This window comes from Coregonus clupeaformis, chromosome 23 (genome assembly GCF_020615455.1).
Source record: "Coregonus clupeaformis isolate EN_2021a chromosome 23, ASM2061545v1, whole genome shotgun sequence".
Classification (NCBI taxonomy): domain Eukaryota; kingdom Metazoa; phylum Chordata; class Actinopteri; order Salmoniformes; family Salmonidae; genus Coregonus; species Coregonus clupeaformis.
In genome coordinates, this window is record NC_059214.1 from 21,513,965 (window position 1) to 21,531,057 (window position 17,093).

Below are 17,093 nucleotides of genomic sequence, written 5' to 3' on the forward strand. Positions count from 1 at the left end.
TACAGTTGTAACTCATAGCCTAAAAATTATCCTATAAATACTTTGTTTTTAGAATTTACCCCCATTCCAAATATTGTAATTTATTTTTAAAAATATATGCTTCAAAATGTTCCACTCAAGTCAACTATTACGTTAAAAAGATCACGAAAGGGCACCTGGCATGTTAGACAGCCGGAGCGAACAGGGGACGGTCAAATTCAACGATGCATTAAAGACCAGGAGCGAAAAGGGTATAGACCAATAAAAAGAGCTGCTGATGCAATTCTTCATTTCACCGGGTCTATGATCTCGCCGAAGATGGTGGCAGCGCACACCTCTGGCCATTCCTCTGCGTCTGCAGAATGGATTATTTGCCTTGATAAAAGGTAATTCCACATTTCTTTAAAATGTTTTTTGGAAACCAACTTCTGACTTTTCACAATACGCTATTTATTTGTAGGCATTTCCTTCCAATGGGATCAGTGAAGCATGTGTTTACTTGCCTTGCAGAATTAGGTTATCCTCCACATTGCCATATGTTGCCTAACTAGTGAATTTTATACATAGTTAGCCAGCGCAGCAGTGAATATCGCTAGGTTTATGCCTTTATAAATTGTCTTCATAAATATGTCGTATGAACCACCGCTCTAGGCTACGTTTTTATTTTCTACATCCAGCCCATTTATTCCTAAACACGATTTGAACTGACTCAGAGCGTGGATATTCATTCATTCCTCATTAGCTTTTTGCAATACTAGCTGATGATTCTGAAATAAAAAGTGTGTAAGTAGTTTTACATCAAATGTCACAAGGAGATCTACAAGAACCAGTTTACAAACACATACTGCTAAGGTCCCCACTGTTACTGCACCCCACGAAGTCTGAGTGACAAGGGAGCACCACTGGGTAAATGATTAGATGGAAATATCAGTCATTGAGTGTTGAATGTTCATACTATATTTATGACTGATACAGCAGGACTCGCCATGATGGTCACTTGACCATGGGATCGTCCCTCTACAAATCAATGTTTCTCTATTCCTACTTCTATTGCACTACTCTTCATACAGATTATAACCTTTGGTCAGAAATACATTAGTCATTTGATTCTTATTATCCAGTGAGATTTGTAAACGTTAAGTGAATACCTCCTGGACTCTGTGTGTTGGAACAGCATTGTAAAGGTGAAGAACCTGTCGGGAAAATAGAAAGGATATGTATTGAATCACCAAAGACCTCTATTAGGTGATACAGGTGGGAGGTTGTGGTGTTTCACTGTTGATTGCTCTAGAGTTTTAAACTTGCCATTCCAGCTTTGCCCAGAGTAATGATGCAAAGCTACCTTTCTGAAAGATGACTTCTAACACAGCGAGGAAAGGTGGGGGCGGGCATGGTTTATTCCCGCTGTTCTCCGGGCCCTCTAGCGGCTGCTCTGATTACTGAGCTGTGGATAAGGCTGCAGGAGACAGGAAGGAGAGAGGGCCCAGCGTGCCAGGAAACCTCCTTCTCTGTGGTCTCTCCATTCGGCACCATAACCTCAGAGAGGGAGAGAGAGTGCAAAGTGCATTAGCCACACGGCCATGAGACTCGGCTTGCCAGATGTGTTTACACAGTAAATGTCCCTTTGTCTGTAGAGAGGACTATGCACTTTAGGCAGTGCAGCTTAAAGGAGTTGCTTTTTGTGTGGCCTATCGTCACCTCCAGGCAAATATGACTCACCTTATGATGTAGACATTTGACATTTACAGTACAGACTTTTGATTAGATTTTGGTTGGTTGTATAATAAATTCGTCTGTCACTTTCCCCACCAAATGTAAGCACAAATACAATGTGAATGGCCAAATATAGCATTTCATATTTGCATTGTTCTACTCTTGCATTACATGTAACAGGAAGCAAAGGGCCTATACCAACTACCAAGACAGTTGGTAGTCTCTCAAATATTTATGATCCAATCCCATGGTTGGCTAGTAGGGTACGGAATAAGCAGCCATAATATGTCATGATGAAAAGATTTAACTCACATGATACAATTTGGGGCTGTTTCGGAAGGGAATGACAGGAAATGGGAATAGCTGAACATGCAACTGTGTCCCTCACATTTAGGAAGTATCTTCCTAAATCTACCTACAGGCATCTTGTTACACTTTTATCAGTGTGGGGAAGTTATCTCAACGCCAGGGAGTTGAAAGTGTGCCAGAAAAAAAAAATTCACCCCCAGGCTATACTGTAGCTCAGTGAAATATTCTGCCACTTTTACTGTGGCAAGTGACTCTACAAAGTAATGTGAAGGTAAAATAGTGGACCCTACAAGGTCTTGTCAGGGGGTGTGAAGCATCAGGAGTCAGACAGAATCACGTGCAAAATAGTTGTAGTGATTTACAGGTGCAGAAGGTGAGCTGGATCCATTAATATTTACAAGACTTTGATGAACACTGACATATAAACACAGACTTTCAAAATAACAGATAACTTAATGGCTTCTAAGGCAGATACCCTTCAAACTAGGCAGAGCATCTATAACTTTGACAGTGTCAATAATTCCTCAAATTGCTGAGGCTAAGAGAGCACTGGGACAACATGTCACTCCAGCCCTCCTTAAATGAGCACGCTGAACACTGGGATATTCCAAAATGCACCTAAACAGGTAAGCCTATTTAATCAATTAACATGAATTTCTCACTTAATAATGAATCCTTTTAAGTGGATTTCAATATCAATGGCCAATACATAATACATTCGAACATATCAGGACATAATATCACATCCACATTTAACAAATAAAGATATAAGAATATGCTTGAAAACGTTAGCAGACATTTGCAATCTGTTTTTGGCTCTAAACGAGAGGATATGAATGGAGTGGAATGTCCAAGGTGACAGGAGCTCTCCAGTGTCCAACGTCATACAGGGTTATTTTCCTAATTCTCTAATGTTGTGCTGAATAACTGACTGATGTGGTCCTCTGTAGCTCAATTGGTAGAGCATGGCGCTTGTAACGCCAGGGTAGTGGGTTCGATCCCCGGGACCACCCATACGTAAAAATGTATGCACACATGACTGTAAGTCGCTTTGGATAAAAGCGTCTGCTAAATGGCATATTATATTATATGTCCTCTCCATTTAGACCTGCTGAGCGCTCTGGGGAAGATGTGGACATCATCCTGGCCAGGCTGAAACGTGTGAAGGCCTTTGAGCGGTTCCACCCTAGCCTCCTACAACAGATATGCCTGTGTGGATACTACGAATGTCTGGAGAGAGGCATCACATGTAAGTCTTGCAATTACAGTGGGGAAAAAAAGTATTTAGTCAGCCACCAATTGTGCAAGTTCTCCCACTTAAAAAGATGAGAGAGGCCTGTAATTTCCATCATAGGTACACGTCAACTATGACAGACAAAATGAGGAAAAAAAATCCAGAAAACCATATTGTAGGAATTTTTATGAATTTATTTGCAAATTATGGTGGAAAATAAGTATTTGGTCAATAACAAAAGTTTCTCAATACTTTGTTATATACCCTTTGTTGGCAATGACACAGGTCAAACGTTTTCTGTAAGTCTTCACAAGGTTTTCACACACTGTTGCTGGTATTTTGGCCCATTCCTCCATGCAGATCTCCTCTAGAGCAGTAATGTTTTGGGGCTGTCGCTGGGCAACACAGACTTTCAACTCCCTCCAAAGATTTTCTATGGGGTTGAGATCTGGAGACTGGCTAGGCCACTCCAGGACCTTGAAATGCTTATTACGAAGCCACTTCTTCGTTACCCGGGCGGTGTGTTTGGGATCATTGTCATGCTGAAAGACCCAGCCACGTTTCATCTTCAATGCCCTTGCTGATGGAAGGAGGTTTTCACTCAAAATCTCACGATACATGGCCCCATTCATTCTTTCCTTTACACGGATCAGTCGTCCTGGTCCCTTTGCAGAAAAACAGCCCCAAAGCATGATGTTTCCACCCCCATGCTTCACAGTAGGTATGGTGTTCTTTGGATGCAACTCAACATTCTTTGTCCTCCAAACACGACCGAGTTGAGTTTTTTTTTCTATTTTGGTTTCATCTGACCATATGACATTCTCCCAATCCTCTTCTGGATCATCCAAATGCACTCTAGCAAACTTCAGACGGGCCTGGACATGTACTGGCTTAAGCAGGGGGACACGTCTGGCACTGCAGGATTTGAGTCCCTGGCGGCGTAGTGTGTTACTGATGGTAGGCTTTGTTACTTTGGTCCCAGCTCTCTGCAGGTCATTCACTAGGTCCCCCCGTGTGGTTCTGGGAGTTTTGCTCACCGTTCTTGTGATCATTTTGACCCCACGGGGGGAGATCTTGCGTGGAGCCCCAGATCGAGGGAGATTATCAGTGGTCTTGTATGTCTTCCATTTCCTAATAATTGCTCCCACAGTTGATTTATTCAAACCAAGCTGCTTACCTATTGCAGATTCAGTCTTCCCAGCCTGGTGCAGGTCTACAATTTTGTTTCTGGTGTCCTTTGACAGCTCTTTGGTCTTGGCCATAGTGGAGTTTGGAGTGTGACTGTTTGAGGTTGTGGACAGGTGTCTTTTATACTGATAACAAGTTCAAACAGGTGCCATTAATACAGGTAACGAGTGGAGGACAGAGGAGCCTCTTAAAGAAGAAGTTACAGGTCTGTGAGAGCCAGAAATCTTGCTTGTTTGTAGGTGACCAAATACTTATTTTCCACCATAATTTGCAAATAAATTCATAAAAAATCCTACAATGTGATTTTCTGGATTTATTTTTCTCCATTTGTCGGTCATAGTTGACGTGTACCTATGATGAAAATTACAGGCCTCTCTCATCTTTTTAAGTGGGAGAACTTGCACAATTGGTGGCTGACTAAATACTTTTTTTCCCCACTGTATGTTCGAAGACCAGTATGTTAGCAAGGCTCTTTCTCTGTGCATATCTAAAAATATGTTCTCACATCATGTCTTTTCTTCTCTAGTATACCGTCAAGGAGATATTGGTACCAGCTGGTATGCTGTCCTCTCTGGCTCACTTGATGTCAAAGTGTCAGAGACAGCAAATCATCAGGTAAGAAAGATTGAATATTCCTAGAATTATACCCCTTTAATGAAAAGCAATAGTATTTATTGAGTTGATGCCATAAACAGTCGATGGCATAAAAGATTGCAAATTAACAAGATTGCAAAACGAAACGCCATATTGAAACGACTTCCCTCACTTACTGTGAATTACTTTTCTGCGCAATATAAATCACTTGCCCCGTATCAAATCAATTCGTTGGTTCCAAAATAAATTGTACTATAGCTAAAGTTCATATTTCTTCATACAATCATTAGATACCAAATAAGATATGCGTATCAGAGGTGTGTCCACTTTCCTGCAAATAAATAATTGGTATTCCTTATGTATTGCCTGAGATGGGAGAAAATCTTTTCAATAGGCCTACCTTTAATTCTATTCGTTTTGATGGTCTCCTCTCACGTCAGAAAGGATGAACTGCTCTGTAACATGTGCATGAGGAGATCAAGATGCACATTAAACCTGGAGCTCATCTGAAGAGCCAACTAGAAAGGGCACTCTAGTTCACAATGATTTGTATCTGAGATTGCTAACCTTGGGGACACCAGGAGCCTTTTCCTATCATTACCAGTGCCCCGTATGTTCAAGTCTGCCTGGCCCTGTGTTGATTGGAGTGATTTTAGAAGCCCTCTGTCTAATGCAAGTGTTCAGAGCTGCTAGATTGCGCCCCACCATTGGGCATGATCTGATCACTGCCCATACCTAGCACTTTGAGTGCCTCTCAATGAGGCCCATTTTTAAGGGAATAAACACATTTGATTAGCATAGTCCTCCCTGTCTCCTCCTCTATTGAAAACCATGAGGAACCATCCAAGAAGAGATCATTTTCGGTGTCTGTTGTAGGATGCGGTTACGATTTGCACTCTGGGGATTGGGACAGCATTTGGGGAGTCGATCCTGGATAACACCCCTCGGCACGCCACCATTGTCACCCGGGAATTCAGTGAACTCCTCCGCATCGACCAGAGGGAGTTCAAGTCTCTGTGGGAGGTAAGCACCTCTGCAGTACTCCTCACTATTGTAGATTCATACTTTCAATACACCATCTAGTATGACTCACCCAGATAGTAGCTGTAGTTAAGTATCAGTGGACTGATAATACCCACACTGGAAATAATGAGGCTTTGTTGGGGTTCTTTGTCTGGGATTTTCTTTGATCTCTGCAAAATGAGCATGCAGACCTGTTGATAAGTTGTTTACCCTTTGAGGTGTGTCTCTGAGGCATTGGATTTGACTTGTGTTTATACACTGTGTATACATCACGTGACCAGGACATGAAAGCAGAAAGTAGACCACAAGAAATAGCCTTTTTATATATTTTAATTGGGATAGTATTTCTTCAGCCATAGTTGAAGCATCTGTTTACAGTTTCATTAGACCTTTTGACCACTAGGGGGAAGTGCAGAGTTATAGCGATTCAGTGCACTTCTTCATATTGTGTGGATACATTTACAATTGTGGTTAGGAGCCATTCTCCTCTTCAATTAGTCCAGGAAAAATAGTACCCCTGCGAAGATTCTTTGTCCATATCTGTGAAACATTGTTCCTTGTACTCAGGGCATAAGTATTCCATAGGAAATTATTTTGGAAGAGCAGTAATGATATCTGAATGTCCCACATGTTGGGTTAAGGAGGCATGAGGAGAAGAGTAAGGATGATGTCAGCAGCAGGTTAGACAGTTATATCCCTTGCCACTGTGTCCCTTCCTGCTCCACTAAGCTCCTATCCCCACCCTCCAACCCCCCAGCAGTACAGGAAGGCACTAAGGAGTGAGTTGGCCAGGATGGAGGTGCCACACTGTCCAGAGGCCCCTGTCTGTCCTGTCCTAATGGAGCCACTACATTGGCTTCCTGAGTGAGAGAGCTGGTTTCCTCTGAGAGCAGAGGGCAGGCAGGGGGCTGTTAGTGTTAAAGCCATGGACTGTATGTCACTCGTTGGTCCTCACTTGAACTGGAATCTGAGCCCTGTCTGGATGTAGCCTACTGTGTTTAGGCTGTGGACAACCACGTGGAAATACTACTATCTCTATCCAGAGGATAAGCTCTTCTGAAAGGTTGGTCTTAGATGAGCCTACCGAAAAAGGCTTTTAACTGCCAGACAGGAACATCATCATTGTGCATTTGCTGATGCTTCACTGATAGGGCATGTTTTTGTTCTGTGTTCAGATAATATTTTCTACCCACGGTTGCAGTTAGCTTTTTAGAGCTGGGATAAAAGGAGTACTGAGTGATATAATGACTGACTCGATATAGCTTTCAGTTTGATTTGAAGATGGTTTCAGCTCAGAACTTTGGATGAGTATGTCATTATGTTCAGGGATTTTGTTTCAAACGATTCAGCTTTACAATGATATCTATGCATGAATCTACTTGTTTGATGAGTTCAAACTTTTCAAATGGGAAGGAAGCTTGTGATGTTAGTGATGGTTAAACAACAGCTTGTCTCGGCATACAGCATTTTTGTCTGTTATGAACATTCTTTAGTGTCTAGAGATGTGTCCACATCTCCCCCACTATGATGTAAATGTTTTGTGTTTCATTGACTTTTTCCTATTACTAAAACAGCCAAGTCATTGGAGGTAGCAGCTCACATTGCAATGCTTAAAGAGATTATTTTGTACTTTTGTATACTTTTTAGCCAGTAGTTCTGAAAGTAGCACTCACGAGCCAAAAGTGGTCCCCCGAAATTGCGTACTATGTCATGTGCAGATACAGTATGTGCACCACATCATTGCTCTCTCTCTCTCTCCTGTGTCCACTGAGCCGTTGGTCCCGGCCCTGCAACCTCATTGGATAACGCTGGGCAGGCCTCTTGCTAGCTGTCACTAAAATGCGAGGGGCTGAAGCTCATTGGCTAGAACTTGACTTGCTAGGGGGCTGGCCCATGTGGGGGGAAATGTAGGGAAAATAGCGTGGCACAGCTTCAAGAAAACAGTTGCTTTCTAGCTAGGGATTTTGTGGCTAATTGAGGTAAGACAGTAATTCTGCTAATAGATTACTCATGTATGAACTACACATTGACACATCCAGCCCAAAGCTGGAGGTTTAAAAATACTTTCTTAGTTGCCAAAGTACTGGAGCTTGTCTTTAATTGCTGTCAATAGTGTTCAGTGAAAGCAATCTCCTTTGCTCCAGTCACACATGCCAATGACAGACCTTTGGTTCAGCAAAACATCACTCCATCATGGCTTTGTTGCTTGTTGTGCTGAGTTAGCTACAGTGAGTGGGAAAAGTATTTGGTCCCCTGCTGATTTTGTACGTTTGCCCACTGACAAAGACATGATCAGTCTATATTTTTAATGGTAGGTTTATTTGAACAGTGAGAGACAGAATAACAACAAAGAAATCCAGAAAAACGCATGTCAAAAATGTTATAAATTGATTTGCATTTTAATGAGGGAAATAAGTATTTCACCCCCTCTCAATCAGAAAGATTTCTGGCTCCCAGGTGTCTTTTATACAGGTAACGAGCTGAGATTAGGAGCACACTCTTAAAGGGAGTGCTCCTAATCTCAGCTTGTTACCTGTATAAAAGACACCTGTCCACAGAAGCAATCAATCAATCAGATTCCAAACGCTCCACCATGGCCAAGACCAAAGAGCTCTCCAAGGATGTCAGGGACAAGATTGTAGACCTACACAAGGATGGAATGGGCTACAAGACCATCGCCAAGCAGCTTGGTGAGAAGGTGACCACAGTTGGTGCGATTATTTGCAAATGGAAGAAACACAAAATAACTGTCAATCTCCCTCGGCCTGGGGCTCCATGCAAGATCTCACTTCGTGGAGTTGCAATGATCATGAGAACGGTGAGGAATCAGCCCAGAACTACATGGGAGGATCTTGTCAATGATCTCAAGGCAGCTGGGATCATAGTCACCAAGAAAACAATTGGTAACACACTACGCCGTGAAGGACTGAAATCCTGCAGCGCCCGCAAGGTCCCCCTGCTCAAGAAAGCACATATACAGGCCCGTCTGAAGTTTGCCAATGAACATCTGAATGATTCAGAGGAGAACTGGGTGAAAGTGTTGTGGTCAGATGAGACCAAAATCGAGCTCTTTGCCATCAACTCAACTCGCCGTGTTTGGAGGAGGAGGAATGCTGCCTATGACCCCAAGAACACCATCCCCACCATCAAACATGGAGGTGGAAACATTATGCTTTGGGGGTGTTTTTCTGTTAAGGGGACAGTACAAAGAGAGAAGATCTGCAAAAGGGAGTGGAACAAAATCCCTCCTGAGATGTGTGTAAACTTGGTGGCCAACTACAAGAAACGTCTGACCTCTGTGATTGCCAACAAGGGTTTTGCCACCAAGTACTAATTCATGTTTTGCAGAGGGGTCAAATACTTATTTCCCTCATTAAAATGCAAATCAATTCATAACATTTTTGACATGCATTTTTCTGGATTTTGTTGTTGTTATTCTGTCTCTCACTGTTCAAATTAACCTACCATTAAAATGTTAGACTGATCATGTCTTTGTCATTGGGAAAACAGCATGGGATCAAATACTTTTTTCCCTCACTGTATGTCACACAAGCTGTGAATGACTGAACGGCTATCAAAAGTGAACCCTGTGAGCTTTCCCGTTGACAAGCTTTAAATGAATTATGTTGTCAGCATGTTGTGTGGCCCTATACGTCTTTGGGTCGTATACTGTATGCTGTCACAGTATTTTGCTCATGATCACAGAACATAGATTGAGACCTGATTGAGTTCATCCCTTTCAGCTCTTTTGAGAATCTCCTCTCTCCTATGTGTCAAGGTGCTAGACACAACGTGTTATAGTATTATTCAGCCCTGCTTGTGCTTACCTGTGGAGCCTTGGTTTGAGATGGTCCAGGGGTGCCCATTTATTTCTGTCAGCCTTGCCGCAATTCAGAAAGTGCTCCTGATATCCTGTTACTAGCAGCACAGGGCTTTAGAAATTCTTAATTTTCTTAGTTGTTTATACCCTGCCTGTTTACGATATATCTCTTGTACTATGCTGTAATTGATTGTAAATGCAGACTAACTAACCAATTGGTCATGGGTGCACCTCAGCCACGCTCAAGGTCCTAAACAATATTATAACCGCGATCGGTAAGACAGTACTGCGCAGCCGTCTTCATCGACCTGGCCAAGGCTTTCGACTCTGTCAACCACCGCATTCTTATTGGCAGACTAAATAGCCTTGGTTTCTCTAATGACTGCCTCGCCTGGTTCACCAACTACTTCTCAGATAGAGTTAAATGTGTCAAATCGGAGGGCCTGTTGTCTGGACCTCTGGCTGTCTCTATGGGGGTGCCACAGGGTTCAATTCTCAGGCCGACTCTATTCTCTGTGTATATCAATGATGTCGCTCTTGCTGCTGGTGACGCTCGGATCCACCTCTATGCGGATGACACCATTTTGTATACATCTGGCCCTTCATTGGACACTGTTAACAAACCTCCAAACGAGCTTCAACGCCATACAACACTCCTTCCGTAGCCTCCAACTGCTCTTAAACACTAGTAAAACTAAATGCATGCTCTTCAACCGAACGCTGCTTGCACCCGCCCACCCGACTAGAATCACTACTCTCGGCGGGTCTGACCTAGAGTATGTGGACAACTACAAATACCTAGGTGTCTGGTTAGACTGTAAACTCTCCTTCCAAACTCACATTAAGCATCTCCAATCAAAAGTTAGATCTAGAATCGCCTTCCTATTTCGCAACAAAGCCTCCTTCACTCATGCTGCCAAACATGCCCTCGTAAAACTGACTATCCTACCGATCCTTGACTTCGGCGATGTAATTTACACTTAACTTATGTAATTTACTCCAACACTCTAGTCAGCAAATTGGATGTAGTCTATCACAGTGCCATCAGTGTTGTCACCAAAGCCCCATATACTACCCACCATTGTGACCTGTACGCTCTTGTTGGCTGGCCCTCACTACATATTCGTCGCCAAACCCACTGGCTCCAGGTCATCTATAAATCACTGCTAGGCAAATCCCTGTCTTATCTTAGCTCAATGGTCACCATAGCAACACCCACCCGTAGTCTGCGCTCCAGCAGGTATATCTCACTGGTCATCCCCAAAGCCAACACCTCCTTTGGCCGCCATTCCTTCCAGTTCTCTGCTGCCAATGACTGGAACGAACTGCAAAAATCTCTGAAGCTGGAGACTCTTATCTCCCTCACTAACTTTAAGCGTCAGTTGTCAGAGCAGCTTACCGATCACTGCACCTGTACACAGCCATTCTGAAATTAGCCCACCCAACTACCTCATCCCCATATTGTTATTTATTTTGCTAATTTGCACCCCAGTATCTCTATTTGCACATCATCTTTTGCACATCTATCATTCCAGTGTTAATTACGAAATTGTAACTATTCTTGCACTATGACCTATTTATTTATTGCCTTACCTCCATAACTTACTACATTCGCACACACTGTATATATATTTTCTGTTGTATTTTTGACTTTATGTTTTGTTTACCCCATATGTAACTCTGTGTTGTTGTTTTTATCGCACTGCTTTGCTTTATCTTGGCCAGGTCGCAGTTGTAAATGAGAACTTGTTCTCAACTGGCTTACCTGGTTAAATAAAGGTTAAATAACTGATAAAAAAATAAACTCCCTGCGGCATAGACAACCTGACTTCACATTGTGTGTTTTTCTGATTGAGTCAAACACAAAACTCATTAAAGGCGAAAGATCTCCCTCAGGCCATGACTTAAGAATTATTCAACAGCGTATTAGCTGTATTTAATTATTTGTCTGAAGAAACAAAGAGTAGCAGTTCCTTTAGGAGTAGCTCCTTTGGGAGTTGATGAACAGATAGATCTGTGAGAGAGAGAGGTCACGTTGAGGTGATGCTGACCGGAGTTGTCCTAACCCCAGGTCCATCCCCCGAGGAACAAGATGTTTAGGGTAAGGGAGGCCTTGACACGCACGAACATACACACAGACACACACAGACCTCCACCCACACAGATCTGAGATCTCTCTCCCTGCAGAAAGCAGAAAGTATTTGTGCTCAACACTCCTACAGACAGAGAACAGCACTGCCTGAATGAACTGGTGGGTATTATTCTTTATTCATAGTTGCCATGTTAAGTATTCAGAACACACTTTTCATCCAGTCTCTGACTTCAAAACATCACCAAAAAAAGTCCAGACAGTATGTGTATATTCACTTCAAATACTTTTCTACAAGTATTTTTACTGATGGCCTTTGCTCTCCGTTTGAACATCTTGCACCTTCAATCTTCTTCAAAGCGTTGCATCCGTCCATGCTGAAGTGAATGGGACACAAACCATTTGTGATTATGGTGTGATATACTGTCCCACTCGGCTTGACACTGAAGGTGGTGGTAGTCACGGAAATGTTGCTGGAACATGCAATGTTGGTTTTCTCTATTCCCTGACCCCCGCCTTAAACAACAACATCAACTGTCACTGCTATCAGACATGGCTCCTGCCCTGCACATCCGAGTCTGGCTTATGTTATTGGGAAAGGCAGGCATGTGCTTGTTTATTTAACAGATCAGACATGGACTGTGCTCTGCACACACAGCAACACTGGCTGAGGCTCCAATGACCTGATCATCAATGTACCCTACACTGTTCCCTGCTTCTGTCGGCCACCGAGATTGAAACAACACAATTGTGGTTTGTGCTTTGCTTTCTTGCACGACAGCACAATCTGGATCAGTAGCCTGTAGCCAGCAGATACCTGTCTCTGTTCCATGCGCTTGTGGTGCACATAGGATTCACTTTCATACCCAGGATTTTATTGTAGCCCACTTTGCTGTTTATATATATCTGTGCTGTAGGGTAGTGGGGAGACAGTGTTCAAAGGCATGCCTAGTTAGCATGTGTGCATGACAGGCGAGCCCATGCAGGGTTGAGGCGAGGCTCTGTTGGATGCAGGGCAGTGGGTGGGTGGTTGGCGGCCACTTTAAGCTCACTGGCTTTGGATGCTGACATGTAAAGTGTGAAATCATCCGCATACATAGGCAGTGTAAGACCAGTGGCCAAAATTATTTGTGTGTCTTACCGCATCTAAATGCCAGCAGACCCAAGTCCAACCACAGTCCTTCCCAGAGAACAGTGGATATACACAAGGAAAGAGCATGGAGATGATTGTATTAACAACACTTCTGTTTATTTCCTTATCCGTTCTCGCAGAGTCATTGCATAATAAAAAACTTTAGGACAATGATTTTCAACCTGGAAGAGAATCAGCTTTTCATGGCTGATTGTTCAATCAGATGGAATGATAAAAGATCAGAGGGATTACATCATCTGTAAATTCACAATCAGATGTGCACATTCATCACTCTCTCTCTCTCACTCACTCACACACACACACACACACACACACACACACACACACACACACACACACACACACACACACACACACTCTCCAGTGGATGATGTGCCAAGTAGAGAGGAGAATTGCTAAATCAACCAACTGGCACTCTCTCAGTTTTCTTGGTTGCATTTCATTGTTTTGCACTTAGTGGTGTTGTCGGGGCTTTGTGAATTGAATATGCATGCACTGCTATTACATGGGGAAACTAGAATAGAAATGGAGGGTATAGAATGACATATTTTGTTTATTCACTGTGGTCCATTATTTACTGCATTGTAGACTTCACAATTCATCATGCACTATTTCAGTCTCTGAAAATGTGGATGTAACCCAACATTATCTAATCAATTACTTTGTCACAAACAAAGTCTGTACAGAACTGTTCAAAATAGAGCTTTGCGTTTCCTGTCATGCCATATTCCTAATCTTTTGCAAACGCTTTATTGTAACCTCCCAGAGCGTTTGTGTCTAAAGCTGACTGAAAGTGTACTAAACCAATTTAGACAGCCCAGGCTTGGGGGTCACCCATCAAAGTGTGAATTTCGGGCCATTGAAAACCAAAAACAAGTTATGTGATTTACAATTATATGATTCTCTATGTCATCTTTTTCCAATCAATTCATGGTTATTTTGTTGTCTCCCAAAAAGTTTGTCGTGACAGACTGGGTGGCTCAGAGGCTGGGTATGAGGTGTCCACATTTACCAGAGGCTGGGTATGAGGTGTCCACATTTACCAGAGGCTGGGTATGAGGTGTCCACATTTACCAGAGGCTGGGTATGAGGTGTCCACATTTACCAGAGGCTGGGTATGAGGTGTCCACATTTACCAGAGGCTGGGTATGAGGTGTCCACATTTACCAGAGGCTGGGTATGAGGTGTCCACATTTACCAGAGGCTGGGTATGAGGTGTCCACATTTACCAGAGCTGCTCCACTAACACACATGCACCTGCTCACCTCCTTGCCTCTCCCCCTGTTTCACTCCAAACCAACTGACCGAGTGGTCATTTCACACAGACACCTTTCTGCAATTTCACTGTCTCTTTTTTAGCTGATTCATGGTTAACTTGGCTGCAGTCGAGCAGTTATGCAATACTGGCAATACTGTTCACACCCTGGGGCTTTGGTCTGTCCTCCCTGTCACATCAATCAATTGACACTTGTTATTACTATCTCACTGCTGTAGTGGGGGAGTTCCCCCTATGGCACTGAGTGTGGCTGGCCCCCCTCATTGTCCTCCAAATATTACTCTAATCTTCAATACATTTTTTGCAGTGGTCAGCCCTCAGATACTAACATATTTACAACCTGGGTAAATCCAACCAAATAGGGTCTAAGCTACAACATATGCAAATATGAAAAAAAATCGGCTTGCACACGTTTTTAGATAATTGCCGTTAAAGTCGCAATCAGCAGTTGAAACAATAACAAAGAGCCTTCCCCACGCCTGTGTCAGTAAAAAGCTGAAGTGATAGGGCTGGAGATATGTAACCACTCTCAAATTCATGGACAGAGCTATGGATGCATGGACTGACTATCCATGATATCAAAATTAGCGTTTTAATTATGTTTTTGAGGCTATAATTGTTTGTTTACATTTACTTTGTTTACAAACATTGGAGTGAAACAAGCTTATATTTTGGGTTCTGATGGGGTACGACAGTTGAACTAAGCTCATGAGGCATTTATAAGTACAAGTCTTCATGAATCAATCGGTACATTTCATTAATTTAGAAGTCCAAAAATTGATGAAGCAACTGCAGATTGCTCCTTTTAAAGGTCAAAACAAATTCAGAATTATTATAAATTACTTTGACAACCCTGTTTGTAAGCTTTTAAATGATATCAAACTCAACCGTTTATCTTTTCCAGTGATGAAGACATGGATGTCTCATGGTATGGTGTGGTATGCAAAATGGGTCAACTTTAAGCACCTTTATCTCTTGAATGTTTTGGCATTCAGGTCCAATAAGTCACTTTCTGACCACTTCTTCCATGGGCAAACATGTATGGAAAGTTTTGTTTAAATCAAAACGGATGCAGTCAAAAATGGATTGAATTCAAATGGATTTACCCACCTAACAATATTGTCAAAAACACTTATTTGTCTGTTGGCCAAAAGGCCAGAGTTAAAAGCTGCAGGCATGTTTGGCTCTAATCAGTTGGAAGGTCAAAGATTCCATCTGCCAACTGTCCTTGATGTAATGAAGAGAGGCTACGTAATAGAACCAGGAGTACTGAATGTACGGAACATTTTAGGGTCAGAACTCACTAAATAAAGGAGAAAGTATTCAGGGCCTCGAAAAGGATGTTCATTGTATGGCTCCTTGTTGCCCCTGAAGAATAGGATTGCTGAGTCCAAAAAGCAATTACTGCAGTTGGCTTTTTGCTTTGTTCTGGCTGTAATGTCACTTAATACCTTGCTGTAGGCCTAGTGTGCCTGGACAATACGAGACTGTCAGATTTGATTCGTTTCAACTGTAGGTTTGAACATGCAATTTTGAATAATTAATTTAATGAATGCCCTGCGTGGGAGATGACAAGATGGGTGCTGTTGAAGGTGTAACATTGAAGGGTAACTGCATGGAAGACAACAATTGTTGGTATCCTTTTGTGATACTATGATGAGTGTTTTCCCAAACCATTGTTCTAGTGTTATGTATTAACTTTGTATTCTTTGCAAGACTGGAGCGCACTTAAAATACATATCTGTGTGTTCTGTGTAAACATGACTTAATGGTTTAAATAATAGAGAAAAGCTCTCCTATGTCCCTGCCTGTTGGGACCACATGAGCAAGTTACAACTGTGTCTGCGCTGTGTGTGTGTGTGTAGTGTAGCTGTGTGCCGCTGCAATGGAGAGAGCGTCCGCTCATGAGTGCATGATGATTGGAGGAGTGGAGTAATCGCCTAGCAACTGCTGCGTGGGGGAAATCAGCTGGCTGGGAGGCAGGGACTCTACTGGGCACATGCAGGCTGGGCTCAACTCACTCTGCTCTGAGAGAGGGATGGAGGCTGGGGCACCAGGACTGGACCACACTGACAACCGGGGGATGTGGGGGAATTCAAACCAGTTACTGACACAGGGACTCTAAAAGGTGGATTCTACTACTGGGACTGTAGAATCATCTCATTAAGATAACTAGGCACTAACAGTCGTCTGTACATGGGACACTGTGAACACGTGTAGGTGAGTCTTGCTTTATCAAACCTTTGTGTAATGTTAATGTGGAGCTTAGAAATGGGATAAACTTCTAGACAATTAATACATTTTAATAAATGTTGAATAATGTGTATCTTGACGGATACAGAAACCTATCACAAGGATAAACATGCTTAACTTATAACTATAGTTATAACTTAAACTATAATGTTTGGGATAGTTTGCATGAAATGTCTCTGTTTGCTGAGAGCCTTAAGCTGCTTCCCCAAATAGTTTTCCAAGCAGCCTGAAGTCTGCCAGTCAGTGGAGGGTATGGACTAGTTAAGGAAATGTCTTGAGAGCAGGCAACGGTTTGTATTATGTATGTTATGTAATCTGGGGTGAATTATTCAACATACAACACCCATGCATAATGATGCTCAGAGTGCAAAATGTGCTCAAGCATGCAGGGCAGAGGAGGAGTGAGAACATGAGCTGTGAATGTAGTTATGTGACAGGTTGTTATATTTTTCATATTTCTAG

The 17,093-nt window shown here is 42.5% G+C and overlaps 1 protein-coding gene across 4 annotated transcripts in view; it reads left to right on the forward strand.

The window, feature by feature from the left end:
- The first annotated feature begins 263 nt into the window (after positions 1-263).
- Positions 264-17,093, forward strand: part of LOC121536783 (rap guanine nucleotide exchange factor 4) — a 57,779-nt gene continuing 40,949 nt past the window's right edge. For 2 of the 4 annotated variants that reach the window (XM_041844324.1, XM_041844325.1), the window contains exons 1-4: positions 264-365; positions 3,108-3,250; positions 4,950-5,038; positions 5,894-6,040. In XM_041844324.1, the coding sequence (XP_041700258.1) occupies positions 283-365; positions 3,108-3,250; positions 4,950-5,038; positions 5,894-6,040 (462 nt within the window). In that variant the 5' untranslated portion in view covers positions 264-282. Of the gene's footprint in view, positions 366-3,107; positions 3,251-4,949; positions 5,039-5,893; positions 6,041-7,017; positions 7,104-16,097; positions 16,599-17,093 lie in introns of those variants that run through there. The other 2 variants (XM_041844326.1, XM_041844328.2) reach the window with 2 other exon arrangements.